Here is a 20754-nt window from a genome sequence, read left to right on the forward strand (position 1 = left end):
GTCTGCCCATGTACCTTTAACCAGCGAAGGTTCCAGTCATTCAGGGCCTAGGACAGCCTGCAGAGAGATTTTTTTTTATTGTAGAGCATTCACAGGACACAATGTCTGACATCTCATATATTGTTCTTTTCTCTTGCTAAACCCTTTGCTCTCCTGGATGACAGATCTGGTGTGGTGCGATGGCAGAGATGTCCTGTCTGCAGACACTGCAAAAGCTGAAGGCCACCTGGGAGGAGCAACACTTTCGACTAGCAAAGTTTCTCCTCAACATCCGCCGAAGGGATCCTTCCCCTGACCCCTCTCGGAGACCCTCCAGTGGACGGTTCCGCGAGCCAGAGGAGGGTCTATTCTCAAAGGACACTGGGACCTTTATCTTGATAGGTGAGTGTTTGCAGTAGTTTGGATGACTGGTGGAGATTGTCTACATCCGTCACTTGCAGTATTCCTGTACGTTTCATGAGTTTCACATCTTAGTTTCAGTTTTCAGTTATAACTCCATTCCTCTTTTTTTAAATCATTTTTTAAAATTGTATTTTTTTCAATTAAAAAATAGAAACAAAACACTGCCACAGTAAACAACTCATCAATTCACTTAATTCAGTATAAATTATATTCACCACATGAGTTTGTCCCCACCACACCCACTTGCCAAATGTAATTCAAGAACACTGATCCCACCATACATACCATATTTATTGATATTTGAGCTGACAGCCAAGGGTTTTTTAAACCGTTTTTTGGGCTGCGGCACAAAGGGTTAGGCGAACACTATTTGATTGCTCACCGCTTTATATATCTTTGACCAATAGTGAGTGAGCACTTGGCAAGCCCACACCATGTGAAAGAATTCCCCTCTATCTGCATGACAACGCGGGCAGGCAGGTGTCCTTCTTTACCCCATGTGCCAGAGTTTATTTAAGTCTTAGTAGTTTTTATGAAAATATTTAAGCTTTATGGGCCTCAGTTTGGCCAAAATGGGCAGGTATCTCACAGCCGTTTTGGCCTTGACCATTGTCGTCCTCAAGGCACCTACGTATTTTTGCCGTGTGGCCCTCCGGCGTATCAGGGAGTCTGGGGAGTTTACCACTAGGGATCAGTATATGAGTGATATGCCACCACTGTGGATCAGTATATGAGTGATATGCCCTTTCTAGCTAGCAGTTCAATCACCATTTTACGTTCCAACTGGTTAAATTCTGTGACTGCTGTCAGTAAGTGAGTGTGTTGTAGGACAGCGTTGCAGAGTTGCAGGTAACGGTCAAATTGGGACTTAGGAAGAGTGAAATTCACAAGTTGATGCAGTCTAATGGGGCTGCCTACTCATATATCCCACATTTTTGAGATGCCAATAAGGTCCCTGACCCCGAAGCCAGCCAGGCCGGAGACATATACGTTTTTCAGGTGCCGTGCCATGGAGTGGTTCCTACATAACCACTGAGTGTGCCTCAAGGCACTGAGCCAACAAACAAGAGATCCTAGTCTGCTCAGACAGGCCTCTGTGGGTTGGAGAAGCCGTACATCACTGCCTCAAGAATTCATGTCTGGGCTAGGTACCATTCCAGCCTTAATGCCAAATCTTAGTGGTCTCCGAAGATCCAGTGATTATTGACCACAAGCTGGCACCTCCAGCCCACCATCATATGAAGCCTGCATGCATTTGACAAGTGCACCCGCCTATAGAAATCTGCCTAGTTTGGAGTTGGTGTCTGTGAACAGGGTCGTAGGCAATGTGTGTGGGTAATTCTGAAGCATATAAAGGAATCGCAGCAGTGCCACCTTCTTAAAAAGTGCTCCTTGGCCCCTGATTGATAGGGGCAGCTTTACCCCAGGCAGCTACTTCTTTCCTCGTTTGCGTCGGCAGTGGGGCAATTTTAAGGTCCCAGCATTGCTTTGAGTACCTAGCTATGTCAATTCTTAGATATTTAAAATAGGAAAATGTGGGTGATGCCCAACAATCGGAACGTATTTTGATTTGAACCAGTTAACCCTAAGGCCCAAAGTGTCCCCATGGATGTGTAATATTGATCCAGCAGCCTGGGAGTGGAGCACTCCAGGTGCTGCAAGGATACGAGTAGGGCATTGGCATTAAGTGAACCTCAGTCTTCCTGGCCCGAGCGCCGCTTAATCCCCCACAATTGAGCATCTTGCTAGATATACCTTGTCAGTGGCTCCACAGTGATCGTGTAGAGGAGTGTGGAGAATGGCCATCCTTACTTTGTCTCTTCTAATCGAAAAAGGGGAGGACAGCACACCATTGACTCAAACCTGCGAAGAGGGATCATTATAGTCTAAGCTCATTTCAGGAACAAGGAACTGAAGTTCATTCTTTGCAAGATTTGAAACATGAAAGGCCAGTGAGTCGAATCAAAGGCTTTCTTTTTTTAAGTCAATCAGAATTATAGGTGGCGTCTTTATTTAGCTCAACTGCTTTTACCATGACCATCTGCAAGCAGTGGATGCAGTGGTGAGTACTGCAGTTCAGCATGAAGCTGTTCTGATCAGCTTGGACAAGGGTTTGTATTACCTAGGTTAGTCTACAGCCATGATTTTGGTCTAGGTGTTGATCAGAGAAGAGGCAGTATGAGGAGCCTCCCCTAGGGTTCTTTGTAGATTGGGAATAACCAAGATTGTGCTGCCATGGAGATCATGTGGCAGCCACCAAGATATCCATGCCTCCTCATAAAGCGCCAAGATGTGCCGAGCCAATATTGAGGAGTATTTCTTGGAAAATTCCACTGGAAATTTGTTGGAGTCAGGGATCTTCCCTTTGTTCATATAGGAAATTGTCTCTTGAACTTTCTCTAATGTCAGTGGTGCATCGAGCTCCTTCTATTGAATTGTATTGAGAGTGTTTATTATCAGGTCTACAGATACAGGGAGGGACCTTTCTATGTCCGTGGGGGTTTGTGCCACATAGAGGTTGGCAAACGCCTCCCCTAGGAAGATGGTGTTTCTTACCATGTCCCCGCTTCTCCTGAAGTATTTGAAGGGCTATTGTGACTTCCAGCTAATACGTTGCCAACCAGAATAGCAATGTGCTCGCTTTGTCCCCGTTCATATATTTTGTTCTGAGAGGCAAGCCAAGAGAGCATACATGAGTTCAGCTGATACTTCCAGATCATTACTGTGTTAAAATCTCCACCCTGTATTAGTGTACCTGCAGGCGCCTCTGTCAGTAGATTGGCCAGGGCAGTCTGGGAGGACTCCATCAACGCTGGGGAAATGTATATGCTATATTAGACAAGGTTTGTCTCTCTTGCAAACCAGTAATCGTTATAAAGTGACTTCATTTGTCATTGTCGATCACAGATGGAAGCAGTGATGAAGAGAAGGACAGCAACTCCTCTTGCGCCTTTGGCATACCCATCATGATAGATTCAGCTGCATCCATTCTGGCCCGTAAAGTTACAATTATTGCTCAGTAGTTGAATTGTCTGTATCAGGAGAGTGTCAGGGGGAAGCTTTTTATCGTAACTGAGAACCGCCGCCCTCTTTAACTTGCTGTTTAGCCCATTGACGATCCATGAGAGGATGTGTTATTGTCTGTCTATGCCAGCATGTGTCATGGTGGCTGAGTGCATGTAAGTAAATGCCTCATTTTGCATGGTCGATCTCAAAATCTTGCACGATCTTGCTAGTTTTTCAATTCAGAGTGCACTGGAGCCTGCTAACCCGAACACGAACGCTTCATGGATATGTCCCATCCACGGTACTAAGGCTGCCCCTCTCGTCCTGAAGAAGACCCGCAGGTTGAGGCCCTTACTCACCCCTGTACCCTTAGTCGGGTCGAAACGTCAACGCCTCTCAAATTGCGAATTGGACCACACTCTACCCAATCTCATTATACATGTGACCTGGAAATTCTTGTTTTAGGACTGTATAAATGAAAATGAACAACATTAAAGTGTGAATATACCAAGGAGTGGCCATTTGCTCGAAGGGCTGGAACTTTTAAACCAGCTCTATCAAAAATCAGTTTAAATTTATTTTCTCATTACACTTCTGTGTCACGAGTTTTTACCAGCTTTTCACCCTTTTCTACACACTGCACATTCCTTCTTTGCACATTCTTAGAAGTACCACACTCCTTTGTACCGTAAATGTATGATTCAAATGACTAAAATGTATAAACAAGCATTTACAATGCAACGGTTTCGCCTTTGGAAAAGTTAGAGCGATTAGCAATGTAAAGGACAATGCCATTTATTTATCTGTTTTCAAAACCAACACAAATACAAATGTTGTCATTTACAATGCCAATAGCTCAAACTTTTCCAAAGGCGAAACCGTTGCATTGTAAATGCTTGTTAAGGTTATGGCGCTATTGTAAAGCACTCGGACACCTTTGGTCAATGTCCGCGCTATATAAAACTGCAATGAATGAGAGTGACCAGATGTCCCATATTTCACGAGGCCGTATTGGTTTTCAGAAGCTTGCTACGGTGATTTTAGCAACTTCAAATATAGATCTTATTATTTTAAAAGAGGGAGGGAGCATTTGACTTCCACGGGTGTGGCTCTAGTATGGAACGTAGGTCATCTCTTAAAACAGACTGCATCAGCCCATTTAAAGCAGTACAGGAACGGCTCTGGTGGATCCTCGGTTAATGATCCCACCAAAGGAATAAGGTCCTGTCATAGGTAAACTTGTTTGAAAATTAGTAGTGCGCGTGCACACACCGATTGTACGGGAGGAGTAGAAGTAAAAGTAGGCGATTATTTTAGAGTGACGTTTGAGCATACAAGACTAATAAAGAGATACCTACGCACGGTTAAATTCCTATTTTTTTTTTTAAAAAATAGGAGTCTACTTTCGGGTGGATCCTGAGTTTCAAGATCTAGTCATCCTCTTTCCAACTCCACATTACCAGGATACCCCAACGCCCCGTAAACAAATTGATTCTCCCTTTCTATAGCCAGGATGAGAGGTCAATGCTATCTATCTCTCATACAGTAAAGATTCCTCCCTCTCAACATCCCCAAACACCACCACCGAGCCTCCTAATACGGGAGGGATTGTGCAATGCGTTAAGAGTTAGGGGCATTTGTATTTTTCGGGTGTATCCGAAAAACTAGGGCCCTTACCTGCTGCTAACACCAACGGGAATACGACCAGCAACTTCATAGCTGCCTGCGAAATGGATTGCTCGGCTCTTCAAGACAGACTCAAACTATACGCAAAGCCCTCTGTTCCCTTCGTTACCGGAGCTCTAGGCCGCAGTGCAGTAAGTCAGCTGACCAGCTTCCACACCGTGCAATTTATCAACAAGCACCTACGAGGACACAGGGGGCGGGAGAGGACACGGACGGCGGGAGGGGGCGGGAGAGGACACGGACGGCGGGAGGGGGCGGGAGTGGACACGTACGGCGGGAGGGGGCGGGAGAGGACACGGACGGTGGGAGGGGGCGGGAGTGGACACGGACGGCGGGAGGGGGCGGGAGTGGACACGGACGGCGGGAGGGGGCGGGAGTGGACACGGACGGCGGGAGGGGGCGGGAGAGGACACGGACAGCGGGAAACGTGCACAGGACAGCGAGGGGGGGGCGGAAAGGCACACGGAGGGGGCGGGAATGGACAGACTTTCAGTGAAAGGGGAGGGAACGGGAAAAAACGTAACTCCGCCCTGGGAAAAAATCTCGGGAACGCCCCCGAATCTGGTCCGGCCTTGACGGACAGATCTCTGTTCCAATGGCTAGCCTCCATTTATGGAGCTAGCCAATGGGACAGGGGGGCGTATTCCATTTTCCTTACTGGAATCAAGAGATTTCTCTGGAGGCGGAGCTAAGAGCTCCGCCCTCCAGCGAAACCTAAAAAGAAGTCTGGCACTCACCAAACGTTGTAAAAACCAGGAAGGCTTAAGGGGCGGGGTTAAGGGCTGCTAAAGGACGATACCAAGATGAGGGACATTTAATGGGATTGCCAGGTTCTCTCGGTGTGCAGGCTCATTTCTGATGTAGCTGAACTTCAAACTCATTTTACTCGTGTATAAGCATAAGGGCCGGTTTACAATCATCTTGTGCCCAATAATCCTCATCAAAGACGCACCCATGCCCAGAATCCCTCAAGTCTTACTCTGCTGTGCAACCTCTCCCCCAGCACAGAACCTTACCTACGCCTGCCACCCACACCAGTAGAAAATGCCACCCAAACGGATTATACTGCCCCAAGCCAGGCACAGTAACACCTAAACTTTCATTGCATTCTGGTACTTGTATCATGCAAACAAATAAAACTACCACTACCAGAATGCCAAGTGGAATCCACGGGTGGAGGGGGGCCGTTGTAGAAAGGGGTATGTGCTTGCTGCTCACAAGTTCCAATGCCATTTATATTGCTTATTTAATTTACCAGCAACAGAGAGGGGCAACCTAAGTGGATGGATTGCAGCAGCATTAAGAGAGTAGTGGTGGGCTGCATGATGACTCGTCACTTGATTTATTTATTTATGCGTTTTTGAGCGCGGACTTTACCGTAAAGTCCGCGCTCAAAAACGCATAAATAAAGTGACGAGACATCATGCCGTGTAAGGCGAGCGCTTCACAATAGGAACAAAACTGATACATGATGAGCGTGCGTTACACAGTACGTTTGAAGTGCCTTAACACGCAGAGCTGGAGAATGCACTCACCTGATCTTAGAGGACTGGGGGCCTGCTGGGCCTGGCGTCGCAAGGCGAGCTGGAGGCGCGGATGGGCAGAAGGCAGGCAGGGCAGCTGAGAGGGGAGGCGGGGGGCAGCGCAAGCCTCAAGGCTAGCCAGGTGGAAGGGGCCGGGGCCGGGCAATTTAAATGAATGCAATTTGCAATTTGCAAATAAAGGCCCCGATGGTGATAAGTCCTGACCTGAGCGTCAACGGTCAGCGTGGCTTCCTTTGTCTTCTGCTGCGCGCACCTGATGGCACACCTTACACTCAGTAACGGGCGTATTGCGTGTGTCTTGATTAGCTCATTGCGCAATGCGCATGTGTTGTCCCTGCCCCCTAACAAACGTAATTAGGCCATTGGTCACCAGCCAGCCCCCCCCTGCCCAGTGTCCCTGCGGTGCGCATATGCGTCCCGGAAGGCCGGGCGGAAAGGAAAGTGAAAGTCAGCAGGACTTGGAGAGTGAGGAGTAAACAACCCTGTCCCGCCGCCATTGATCCACCCACCACCATTAAGACTACTACTACTAGTAGTCACACACCGTGTCACCCGGCCGGGCCCGCCTACCCATTTGTATCAATTTCAGGGGCCCCGGCAGGGACCCCGCACGCACCATTCATTTAATCCTCAGGCTGCAGTGGCTCTCAACAACACTTCAAGAGGCAGCAGGGAGCCGAGCCTCACGGGCGGCGGGCACCATTCCTGCTGCAAATAATCTATCCGGATTGTCTCACACACACTCCGGCCCGGGCCCCGCCCGCACCATTCATTTCCTGCAGACAGCCAGTCCAGTTCTGCAGCTTGCTGCCAGCCTCGGCCCACCATTCCTGCAGTGCTGCCAGTCAGTGGAAGTGCCAGCCGCAGCCACTCACGGACGGGCGTCGGCCGGGACCCGCACATTCTTGCAGTGCGGTGCTGCTGCAGCTCAGCTGCTGCCAGCCAACCTCACTCTCGGGCCCCAGACGGGGCCCCGCACCATTAGTGCACAGCGCACTAGCTAGACACTAGCTCAAGTCAGTAGCAGTAGAACACCGGCGCTCAGCCTCAGCTGCTCACACGCCACGGGGGCCCCGCTGCCCGCACCGCACCGCACCATTCTGCCTGGAGTGCCTGCTGCATTGCCAGCCCGCCAGCGCCCAGGACTAAGTCCGCTGCCCCCCCCTCCCCACCATTGATTCCAGTCAGGCAGGGCAGGCTCAAATCAAGAGGCAGAGAGCAGCAGTCAGCAGAGCCGCTCAGCCGCTGCCAGCCACACGGGCCCCGGCTGGGGCCCCGACCACCATTCCTGCTGCCAGCCTCGCTCGCTCACGGGCCCCGCACCATTCTACTGCCAGCCTCATGGGCCCCGGCCGGGGCCCGCACCATTCCATCATCAATGTATTAGGAGCGCGAGGCCCCCCGCAACGCAGGGGTTGCGGGGGCTTGTGTTACGCCCCTGGGGGCGGGAGAGGACACGGACGGCGGGAGGGGGCGGGAGTGGACACGGACGGCGGGAGGGGGCGGGAGAGGACACGGACGGCGGGAGGGGGCGGGAGTGGACACGGACGGCGGGAGGGGGCGGGAGTGGACACGGACGGCGGGAGGGGGCGGGAGTGGACACGGACGGCGGGAGGGGGCGGGAGAGGACACGGACGGCGGGAGGGGGCGGGAGTGGACACGGACGGCGGGAGGGGGCGGGAGAGGACACGGACGGCGGGAAACGTGCACAGGACAGCGAGGGGGGGGCGGAAAGGCACACGGAGGGGGCGGGAATGGACAGACTTTCAGTGAAAGGGGAGGGAACGGGAAAAAACGTAACTCCGCCCTGGGAAAAAATCTCGGGAACGCCCCCGAATCTGGTCCGGCCTTGACGGACAGATCTCTGTTCCAATGGCTAGCCTCCATTTATGGAGCTAGCCAATGGGACAGGGGGGCGTATTCCATTTTCCTTTCTGGAATCAAGAGATTTCTCTGGAGGCGGAGCTAAGAGCTCCGCCCTCCAGCGAAACCTAACAAGAGATTTCTCTGGAGGCGGAGCTAAGAGCTCCGCCCTCCAGCGAAACCTAAAAATGAATTCAAGGATGGAGTGATTGAAAACTCCTTCTGATCATCTAAATGTCTCCTGTCAGGTTGTAGCATCTTTTATTTTCTTTCAGAGTTACTAGTAAACGGATTGAAACCCCATAGCCAAATTGTTTGCAGGCTTATAAAAATTGTACGAATATTGATTGCAAGTACTCATTAGGTTGATCTTGGATTATTAGGTTTGGACCATTGTTTTTGATACTATACGTAACCCAGGTCCACGACCAGATTGGGTAACCCCATTTTTCATAATGGACACATTGAAGGAAGTCTTCATTAAGCGGAGGGAACCAGACGGCCCATTGGCTAGTAATGACAGTATCCCATGAGGGCCAGGTGTGGGCATAAAAGTGCCACCCCTGACCTCAGATCACGTCTGCTCTGGAGAGAGGACTAAAGAAGGACTGCTGCAATATTCTCGGGACCTGGTAAAGAGAGGCTGCACCAAAGACTGGACTGCTACTTTTGCTCCTGGGCTAGCAAAAATGTGACTGTGTCTGTTGTGCCCTGCTTGAGTAAAAGTCATCCCTGAGCCCCAGACAGAAGTCATAGAGTTGGTTGGCTGGCTTCCTGTCCCTGCAACAGGGCCATAAAAGCTGAATTAGTTGCCTTGGCAGGGTGGTAGCCACAGCTGCGTGTGTATTGCGAACCGCCGAAGAGCAGTCCGGGAGACCGAATCCTAACACTCAAACGTTGCACCCAAGTACGCTGGACCTGGGAACGTTGTCAAAGTGCAGTTTGGTCAGCCAAGATAGACACTAGCCGCAGTTAAAGGGAACTGTGTTGTGACCGGAAACCAGTGGACCATTGACAGCTGGTTTTTGACAGGACTTCCACCTGGACTTCGATGGACATCAACCTCTGTGGCCAAAGTCACCTCATTGCATTTGTGAACTGAGGAGTGACCCCAGGAAGACCCCTGTCAACTAGATCAGCATCTTCAGCATCCTGTATCCCTTGCATCAGGACCACTTCATTGAAGTCTATGGGAGTTTGCCCATAGATTCTGGGATTGGACTGGAGACTGCTTGGATTGCAAGGTAACTTTCCTGCTAAAACGTATTGCCCCCCCTTAACTTGCTCCCTGCTGGACTGCTGTAGTTGGTTGCCCATTAGGGGCCAGATTACCGGAACCCAACTTCTAAAAAGCTTTCAAAAGGTTTCCCGGTAACTGCTAACTGTGGTAGTTGCCAATGCTTGTTTGCATTTTTAATGAAAAGCTGTGATCTACCATTAACTCGAAAATTCATATCTCTGTAACCCTCCAGTAGATTTTGCTTGTTTTGATGTCTAAAAATGTATACAAATGCAATATATTTTTATAAATTGCTGTTGGATTTATTTTGTCTTGTGTTCCTTTCTTATTCAATTATTTTGGTACTTCTAAATGCGTTGCTCTAGTTCCTTTGTTAAAGACTGACTGATTGAAGCCAGCTACCCAGGGTTAAGTTAAGGTTTTGCAAACGAGTCTGGACTGGATCCAAGACAGGTTTGTGAGTTTATTACACAGTGAGGCCACACAGCCATGCCATATAATAAACTGCGCTTCCTCATGGTGTATATTGCAACAAAGTGGGGAACGTGCTGCTGAGCAGTGTAAACAAAACCTAAAATACACCTCATTCTGGGTTCAACTGGTGACCCTGACCCAGCATCACCCTACTCTACACATCCGGACTGGAAGTATCTGTCGCTTTGTAACTTAACACCCATCAAATAATAAATAACAATTGTAGAAGCATGAGTTCCTCTATTGGTCACAAAAAGGGGAATTGGGAGTAGTCCATCTAGGAAAAATGCCAACTACGCTCCTCACATGGTGTGGAACCCCTCCGCCCACCTTTCTCTTCTAGCCCCAACGGATGCATCATTAAGCTGCGGAACGTCAAGAAGCATAATTAGAACATTGCCAACAAGCAACAAAGAGCCATGTCCTGAAGAGGCCCGATGTCTCCCACCTGGCCACGCTAAGCAATAAGGGCATGAGTTGTGCCAGCTCTTTCAGCAGCAACTAGAGCTGGTCCGTTAGTGGGGCAGCCTTGAGTCTCTGTGAATTATCATCCTGGGTCCGGGCCAGACCCCGGGTTTCCATCTTTCCACCTTCAGAAGCTGAGTCTCCTTCCCTATCCATTCCCATTCTCCCGGATGCAGGTTTCACCTTGCCTCTACGCCTCCTGTGCCTCATCTTGGGAGGGGGCCCTGCCCTCCACATATCGACTCTAGGGCCGGCTGCTCCCCTTGAGGCCCCACGACCAGGGTTCACTCACCTACCCAGCTCCAGGCCTACTTGGTGTTGTAAATAAAAGGATGTTTATCTCTGGGGACAGTTTTGAGCCTCACCGGGTAGTGGATCATGTATTTAAGTTGCATTGCCTTGCGTTTGAACGTAACATCAAAAAGTGTTTACCTGTTGTTGGGCAAGTCTGGAAATATCATAATCTTGGTGGAGTCTAACATGATTGCTTGCCTGGTGCAAGCAGACTTAAGAATAGCCTCTGTATTAAGATAGTTAAGCCGCCTTAAAATGATGGGTCAGTGAGGGTGCCCCTTGAGGGGTTCTTAGTGAGGGCCTAGTGAACACTTTCAATCTCAAAACAGGATGATAGATCTTGTTCCGGGAACCACTATTTGAACCATTTAGAGAATAAGTCTTCCGGCTGCAGCCCTTAGACTCTTTCAGGGACCCCCACCAGATGCAAATTGTTTCACCCAGGTCTCTACTTCTGTCATGTGGTCTGCCGCATTAGATAGGCCCTGACACAGAAGGGAGACTTCTATGCCCACTCCATCAATCCCTCCATCCAGAGCATCATGGGACTCAGAAATAGCCGGTGAAATTGCCGCTGATAGTGCTAACCCAACTTTTTAGATATACGGATCTATACCAGGTCCTCCAGAGTTGATTGCCTGTGCACCCACCTGTCCCTGGCTTAGTGAAATAGTAAATCGTTCCCTGGGTGGAGGCCGTTGTCCCACTGGTGTTCACCATTTTGTCTGTGTGGAGGCGCTCATCCTGTGTGGTCTACTCCAGAGCCGCATATCTCTGTGCTGCAGTCTGAGTATGCAGCCGGCCAACCCTTCTCATCAAGGGCACACCCCCCCTTATCGGACAGGCACAGACTTAACATGCATGCCCAGGTTTGTTATGTTATGTTATGTTATTTGGATTTATAGCGCGCACAGCTACTCGTGAGTGTTCCGGCACAATGTCTTTAGGGGAGCAGGAGACTAGCAGATGAAAAGATACGTTTTAAGATTTTTCTTGAATGCTGACAGACCTTCAATACTGCGTAGAGCTAGGGGAAGTGCATTCCATGCTGCCACAGCCCTCCGAGTCATTGACCTGCCTCCCAACCTCTAAGACTGAAAACGGGGCACCATTGTGAGTCGGAGGGATGCCAATTGCAATAGTCTTGAGGGCACGCAGAAGGTAAAACGCTTTTGCAGATAAGATGGGCCAATGCTGTGAAGGGCACGATGGGCTAGGACCAGCGATTTGAACTTTACCCGTTCTGCCAAGGGAAGCCAGTGAAGGGAGCGCAAGTAGGGCCGCACGGTATGTCTGATGGAAATGCCCAGCAGAAGTCTGACTGCCGAATTCTGGACTACCTGCAGCTTTTTAATCAAAAAAGGAGCTAAGATGGCCGCCGTGCAGGAGCTCCTGTGAAGAGCTCCCAGTGCTTGGGATTCCTTTTCGGGCTTCATCCCTGTTAGCACTCACCAGCCCCCACCAGCACGACGGACCGAAAAGCAGAAATAATAACAAAAGTAACTGGATTGCCTGCTGACCTGATTTACGCAGACTGGAGCCTAAAAAGCCCCGCGATCGGACACTCACCTCGGACATCCTCATCTCTGAAGCCTGCACCACTGAGCCTGCACCGCTGAGCCTGCACCGCTGAGCCTGCACCGCAGCTCGTCCTGCCACCAGCCCAGCATTGGATTCACGGCGGGAGGGCACCCACAGCGCGGCTGAAGCTCCGGGAGCCGCTGAGCAGTTACCGCCTGCCTGGGGATTCAATTCACGGCGGGAGGGCACCCACAGCGCGGCTGAAGCTCCGGGAGCCGCTGAGCAGTTACCGCCTGCCTGCTCGAGGGCATCGGAGGGCTGAGAGAGGCCCCCCCCCCCTCCGCCCGCTCCACGGCAGAGACGCGGGCTGGTGTGCCGGGTTCCGGGCCAGGGGAGTTTAAGGAGTTCGATCAGCCTTCAGCAGCAAAGGAGTCCCAGAGGCATTGAGGGGCAGCGAGGAGTCTGTGGAGACTGCCCCCGGCTGCACCGGAGACTGGAGGCGACCAGAGGTTGTGGCGCCGGTGCCCAGAGGAGCGTCTGAAGTGAGCCCTGAGTCCAACAAGAGCTGTAGGGGCGACAGAAATCCGGAGCCTGCCCCCATCGGCCGCTTCCCAGTGTAATACAGGCTTGGAGCCCTGATCTAAAATATCTGTGAATTGAGATTTGGAGCCCTGATCTAAACATTTGGGAGCACACACACATACATCTGCGAATCGGAAGAGACTGAGAAACTCCTGGATGGAAACACTGCTCTGCAAAATTCTGATGGCAAACTCAACAGGCACACAGATTCTTAAGGTACTTATTTCTCCCACCCGCCTGCTCACTTTTTAAACTTTTTAAACTTTTTTAAACTGCCTCCTTTGTTCAAAATGGCTGGGGCCATAAAACTGTACCAATAAATCTCCTCCAGTACCTCTGATGTCCACGAGGCTCCTCAGACTAACTCCCCCACACAGAGATAAGAATTCCTCCCAGCTAGCTTTGAGCACTGCTTGCTCAAATAGACAGTGAAATTCCTTCCCTTATGCTCAAAGTAATAGCAGCAGACAGAGGACTATTATCTCTGTATCCCCTTGCATGAGTGGGAAGGGAAGCTACTCCTCCCTGCTATCCAAGCAAGCAACAGCAACAAACAGAGGACTACTGTCTCTATCTCACCCATTTGGCGGCCATTTTTTGACTAGGCTCTCTCTTGGGAGGCCATCCTGGACTAGTCATTTTTCATTTTCATTTTCATCATTACCTGAACATGCACTAAAAATCTTTCATTTTTGGACACAGCTATGGTTGCTGAAAGGGCTGTTTATGTACACAGGGGCTGCCCCAAGAAATGGTCCAAGATCTGGGGAAAGTGGAACGAACACAGAGGACAGATATGTGATCCCCCACCGGACTTGTCGGACCCAGAAACTAGTCCATGAGGGGGTGGAGGGAGAAGCGGCATATTACGAATGTGTAGGATTTGTATGGTTATAGAAAGGAGGGAATAGGTGTGCTCCATCACTGTTGGGGTCTAGTACTGAGAAATGTTTAACGTAAGATCCTACGGGGGGTTAGGAACAAAACAGGCACGACTGACCACGTCCCGTAGGGACATCACGGGATCCCAAACAATGTACATATACAGGATATTAGTCATAATTGACGTACCTATAATGTCTTGAGAAGTTTGAAAGCGACCTAATGTGTAAAATGTCTAATTGATCAACTGATTCTGAATGTATTTGGTGCTGTGTAATTTGATGAAAAGCTAAATAAAAGTTTATAATAAAAAAAAAAAGAAATCTTTCATTTTACACCTATCTCAGCTACTGAGTACGTTGCTCAGTTATGTATCTACACCTTCTTGTGAAATAATGTCTGCCGCTTATTGCAGTATTATACATCTACCTGTAGTCTGAACATTTGTAATGCACAGATTGCTACCTCATATATGAAAGAATGTCTGCCTATTATTGCAGTATTATACCTCTACCTGTATTTTGAACATTTTAATGCACAGATTGCTACCTCATACACTTTGGTTGCTAACTAATGTCACTTTTGATTTTTGATTTGTGATTTTTTGATTCAGGTACATTATTGTTTGCACCTGTACTCTGTTCTTATACTCGTTCAGTAGTATACTTATAGAACTTGTAGAACACTAGTAATGCACAGAGTGCTAACTCATATATTTTGGCTGCTAACTAATATCACCTTTGATTTTTGATTTATGTAAATTGTTGTTTGCATATGTATACTGTCCTTATATGCTATCAGTATTATACTTTCACTTGTATTCTGCACTATTCTGTACATTTCCACAACCTGCACCCATTCCTACTCTTCTCTCCTGTTTTGCACCGACTGCTACCTCATACATCATATACCTCTACTGTATTCTACACTATTCCTCACAGTTCTACATCCATTCTCACTCTTCTCTCCTACCTCTTCGCTACCTCATATATCTCTGACTGTTCACTAGTGTCACCTCTGCCCCCTAGGGTCACTTTTGATCCATTTAACTTGATATCGGCATCTGTATCCTGTAACCTCTTCGCTACCTCATATATCTCTGGTTGCTCACTAGTGTCACTTCTCCCCCCTAGGGTCACTTTTGATCCGTGTAACTTGACATCTGCATCTATATCCTGTCCCAGTATTATACTGCTGCCTGAAGCATTATACCTGACTCTTGTACTTTGTAATTTACTGTATGCATTTGCTCTACTGTGTATGGATTTGCTCTACTGCACACTCCTATATTTTGGTTATGCTGGTTGATCACTAACGTCACTTCGGCACTTTGTAACTTACTGTATGTATTTGTTTCCCTGCACACTCTTACATTTGGGTTATGCTGGCTGATCACTAGTACTACTTTTGTACTGTGGAACTTACTGTATATATTTGTTTTTCGGCCCATGTGTACCACTAGAGTGCAGTCAACCATTCCCACCTAAACCACCATCCCAACATGGATCCTATCGGCAATCACACATATAAATTCAACTACCCACCGACACTCACCAAAAAAGCAGCTAAACGCTTTAAACACAACTTCCTTAGGTCGCACCCAGAAATCCCCTTTGCTGACACCTATTTCTCACCGGTCAATGGATCCCTGAACACTGATATCATCTGCCACACCACACGCAGAGCTCAATGGAGAGAAACGTTCCTCACTCTACTCACCGTCTCCTCCACCAGGAAAACCGCTCATAGCCTAACTCTCTCCATCACACCATCCCAACTCTTTCCATGTAAAGCCACCATAACTATATACAATAATGGGATTGTCCTTTCTCAATCCACAGACAGGAACCTGGAACTACTAGACAACTTGTTCCCCACTTTCAAAGAGCACCTCCTCAATTCACGGACCAACACTCGTATTTCCCCCAGTCCCACCAGCCATGTCCTCACATCTCCCACCACCCACAACACTTCTAACCCACTTCGCCAGTTAGCTACTACATACTCCCCAATCAGGGACACATCTACCACCCCTGACCTCCCATCTCCCACCCACAACAACTCTATCCCAGTTCAGCACCAGGCAGTTATCACACACGCCTCAAACACAGACACAGATCGCTCCCCATCATACACCACTCACACCCCCACCCCCTCTACAAACGGTCGGACATCCTCACACACCATCAACTCTCCTCCCACACCTACAGCTGGCATTAACACTCCGCTCACCCCTGACAGCACAGCTCCCACCCACAACACACCTAGCCTATTCCAACACCACAACAACACGCATATCGACAAATCCCCCCCATTCTCAGTCCACACTACCCTCTAACCAACAACGCAGAACACACCTCCTCTCTTAATCTATCCCCCCCTCCCCACAACAGGATCATCTCCAATCCCATTTCCCCTCCTACTCTCAGCCCCCACTACCCTTCCTGCACCCCCACCACTACTATCAGTCTTCCAGCCTACACCTTGACCCCCCCGCCTACCATTAATACCCTCCCACATACCACCAACCCCCTCCCTACCCCATCCACACCCCTCCCGCCCAAAACGTCTCCCCTCCATAACACCTTCCTGTACACTAACACAACGCATCCCTGCCCGAACACCAACACCAGCCCACTCTCCCACCTGCCCGCTAATTCCCTGGTCAGTCACTCACCTCTAATTGCCACCCCCACCTCCACCACTTACCCCACTATGGACAACATCATGGCCACCCTCACTCAGATCAAAGAAGACATACACATCATCAAAGAACTACTCTCCACACACCCCATACACCCCTCATCCATCTCCCCTCCCAACTTGTCCCCTACCCCACCATCTGTCTCCCTCAATCAACACGCCCCACACCGAGCGTCAAACCCTGCTCATAGATGCAGCAACTGCCCCCGTCCCCCTTGCCACCCCTGCAACACCTCACACAACTACACCTCCCCGCCTGGGGTGACCCCTCCCAACTTGTCCTCTACCCCTCCGGCTGACTCCCTCAATGAACACGCCCCACACAGGGCGTCAATCCCTGTTCATAGACGCAGCAACTGCCCTCGTCCTCATCGTTGCCCCTGCAACCCTTCACACAACTACACCTCCCCGCCCAACCAGTCCCCCACCCTTCCGATTAACTCTCTCACTCAACTCCCCCACACCCTTACCTCAATCCCAGCTCGCAATCGCAACAACCGCCCGCATCGCACCCACAGCCCTACTTCTGACCTCGACACACTCACCCTTCTCCGCTCCTATGACCCAGCCCCCCAAAATGACACAACGACCCCTCACCTCACCATCCCCACGATACACTCAAATCCCCTTAGACCCCCCACACAAAACAGCAGATTCTCCATCCCCAATAACCTTAGAAAAGTCCCTCTCTCTCTAGAATCATCCACCACCCTCGACGCACCCCGTCTCAAATGCACTCTCCTCAACTGCAGATCGGCCTCGAAACATTCCGCTGCCATTGCTGATCTCCTCTTATCGCTGGACCTTGACCTAATCATCCTGACTGAAACCTGGCTAACTGAATCTTCGACACCTATAATGGACATTCTGGTTCCGCCCAATTACCTCATTATCAGGCTCGACAGATCAGGCAAAATAGGTGGGGGAATCGCATGCATCTACAGGAACAACCTCTCTGTTCTCAAAGTCAATTCCACCTCCCTACCATCCCCAACATCCTGGGAATACATCTGCCTCGACATTATCAGTGAGGGCAAACCGATTTGCTCTCTTCACAGCATTTACCACCCACCCAGGGACAACTTCACCTTTTCCCAACAAATCATGGATATGACCTCAACCAATGCCGGACGGCAGCTCACCCAAATATACCTTGGTGACTTCAACCTCCACTGGAACGATCGCAAGGACGCGGTGGTAAATAGTCTTAAAAGTTTCCTCGATGCCCTTAACCTCACCCAAATATGCAACAGCCCGACCCACGAGAAAGGTTCTATACTCGACCTGATCATCTCCAATGAAGACTCTATCCAACTCGAGTCCATCCAAACCTGTGACTGGTCAGATCATCATATTGTCACATTCTTCATCAATGAAAAGGTTAAAGTTAACCCGGCTCAATTCCCCAAGCCCAAAGTCTGGAAAAGAGACATGAAAAAACTCAACCCAGGCTCTTTGCCCCCTAACAGTTGCAATCTCCTACGCCCGCCGACTGGCGCTACGAACGTTCAAAGCCTGACTGACCAATATCTCAACGCTATGACCTCAATAGTTAATGAGGCTGCACCTATGCAGCTAAAAAGAGTCTCTACTAAAATCTCCAATCCACGGTACAACGGGAGTCTCAATGAGGATAGACGAGACATGCCAATGGCGGAGCGTACCTGGAGATCAACGCCCTCTGCAATGCACCTAAAAGATCTGAAGAAAAAGAGAAACGCCTACTTCAGGAAAATAAAACGCTCAAAATCAGACTTCTTCAGCCTCCAGCTCGACCAAGCAAAAAACCGCCCGAGAAAACTGTTTGAGCTAATCAAATCACAATCCAAGGGTCAACCCCCATCAGTCAACACTGTGCGTGAGGCACCCTCCTGTGAAGACTTCGCCGCTTTCTTTATCCAAAAAACTGACAACATAAAGAGTGATCTCCTCATCGACGCAAGCCTCTACTCCAAACGCCAGTGCCTAGCACCCACTGAACCAAAAAACAAGGCTACATGGTCAACCTTTGGCACATACTCGGAAAAAGAAATTGGCAAACTGCTCAGCACCCTGAAACCATCCAATCACCTCACGGACCCCCTTCCTGCTACCGCAGTAAAAGACTTTACCCCGGTGCTTCTCCCGCTCTGGACCAAAATTATCAACAGCTCTCTCCAACAAGGAAGCATACCTGACTCCCTCAAAGTTGGTCAAGTCACACCTCTACTAAAGAAACCTACAGCCGACCCCTCTGACCTCAACAATTACCGTCCAATTACCAATATCCCCACTCTCGCCAAACTGCAGGAAAAATGCGCACAACTACAACTGACTAAACACATTGAACAATTTGATCTCCTTAACCCTCACCAGTCAGGCTTCCGAGCAGGGCACAGTACAGAAACTGCTATGACTCACATAATTGACGACGCACTTCAAATGCTAGACCAAAACGACACCTGCCTCCTCATCCTTCTTGATCTCTCTTCAGCAATCGACACCGTTAAACATGAGAATCTACTAGAACTACTAAACACAAGAATGGGTTTATCTGGAACTGTTCTCAAGTGGTTCACTTCCTTTCTTCACAACAGGTCGCAGAAATTCAAGAGCAACAACCTGATGTCCTCGCCAATACCTGTAACGCTAGGCGTCCCCCAAGGATCCTCGCTATCCCCAACTCTGTTCAACCTAGTCATGGAACCTCTCACTACCCTGCTACAAGCATCCAATGTACACTTTCACATGTACGCTGATGACACCCAACTTTATCTCAAACTACAGTCCCCCAAAGACATTTTGCTCTTGAACTCAACGATCAGAAGCACCCAATCCTGGCTTGCCGATAATCATCTCAAACTCAATGCCCTAAAAACAGATTTCCTTCTGATCTCACCTCCAGCGAAGATCTCCACCACCCAAATCTGGCTTAAACACCTAACCGCACTCAATGTCCAACCCACCATCGTGGACTCAGCAAAATCTCTAGACATAACACTTGACACCAATCTCAACATGCAGCAACATATCAGCAAGGCAACAAAGGGTGCAAACTTCCAGATCAATACTCTGAGGAAACTCAAACCTTTCCTCCCAACCAAAGACTTCCAAACCGCAGTACAAGCACTAGTCATCCCCCGAATTGAATACGGCAGCATCGCCCTCTGCGGACTCCCCCTAACTTCAACCGCACCCCTAAGAGCTTCTCTAAACGCTGCAGCGAGACTCATCACTGGATCAAAAAAGCATTCCCATATCACCCCTGACTTGAAATCCCTGAATTGGCTGCCTTTTGAAGCCAGAATTCATCTGAAAATCGCCTGCATGACACACAAGGCGCTACACCTAAACTCACCCGGCTACCTCACTCAGAAACTGACAATCTCTGGCGGAGCTAGAAACACTAGAGGCACAAACAATCTTCTGCTGAAACCTCGAAGATTCCGGAAGGAAAAAACATATAAGCGCTCCTTCTCAGGAATGGCGCCTAGGATCTGGAACTCACTCACTCCCTCCCGAAACCAGGCTTATCTCTTCCACTACACTCTTTAAAAATGAAGTAAAAGCTATCCTCATGGCTAAATACACTTGAACTATTATCTCGAACTCTGGTAAGACTATATGCACCGATCTGTACTACATGTTTGATCCCTGTGATTATTTGTATTGTTATCTTTTTACCCACTTGATTGGCATTGTAGCCACCTACTGTTTGATCTATTGATATATCTGTCTGACTATGCTCCCTCATGTACCCATCTGTGTAAAGCGCTCTGATATCTGCAAAGATCTTGTCCGCGCTATATAAAACTTTCAAATAAAAATAAATAATAAAAAATAAATAAATAAGTAGCCAGGGATGCCAATGTAAAGTGCATTGGCATAGTCCAGCTGTGACAGGATGAGGGCGCAAGTGACCGTTTCTCTAGCTGCTTGAGGCAGGAGAGGAAAGAATTTTCTTAAAGTCTTGAGAAGTCCAAAGCAGGTACCGGCAAGCTTCGTGATGTGAAAAGAGAAAGAAAGACTCTCATCGAACCAGACCCCCAAGTTCTTCGCCAGCTTCCCTTTCGAGGAGGGAAGGGGAAACTCAGGTGGCCACAGAGCTTCCCA

At 49.1% G+C, this 20754-nt stretch overlaps 1 protein-coding gene across 2 annotated transcripts in view; it reads left to right on the forward strand.

The window, feature by feature from the left end:
* Nucleotides 1-20754, forward strand: part of DNHD1 (dynein heavy chain domain 1) — a 659975-nt gene that overhangs the window by 292943 nt on the left and 346278 nt on the right. For both annotated transcript variants that reach the window (XM_078658741.1, XM_078658742.1), the window contains exon 18: nucleotides 165-381. In XM_078658741.1, coding sequence (XP_078514867.1) covers nucleotides 165-381 — 217 coding nt within the window. The remainder of the gene's footprint in view (nucleotides 1-164; nucleotides 382-20754) is intronic.

The sequence above is a fragment of the Lissotriton helveticus genome, chromosome 8 (genome assembly GCF_964261635.1).
Source record: "Lissotriton helveticus chromosome 8, aLisHel1.1, whole genome shotgun sequence".
Taxonomy (NCBI): Eukaryota; Metazoa; Chordata; class Amphibia; order Caudata; family Salamandridae; genus Lissotriton; species Lissotriton helveticus.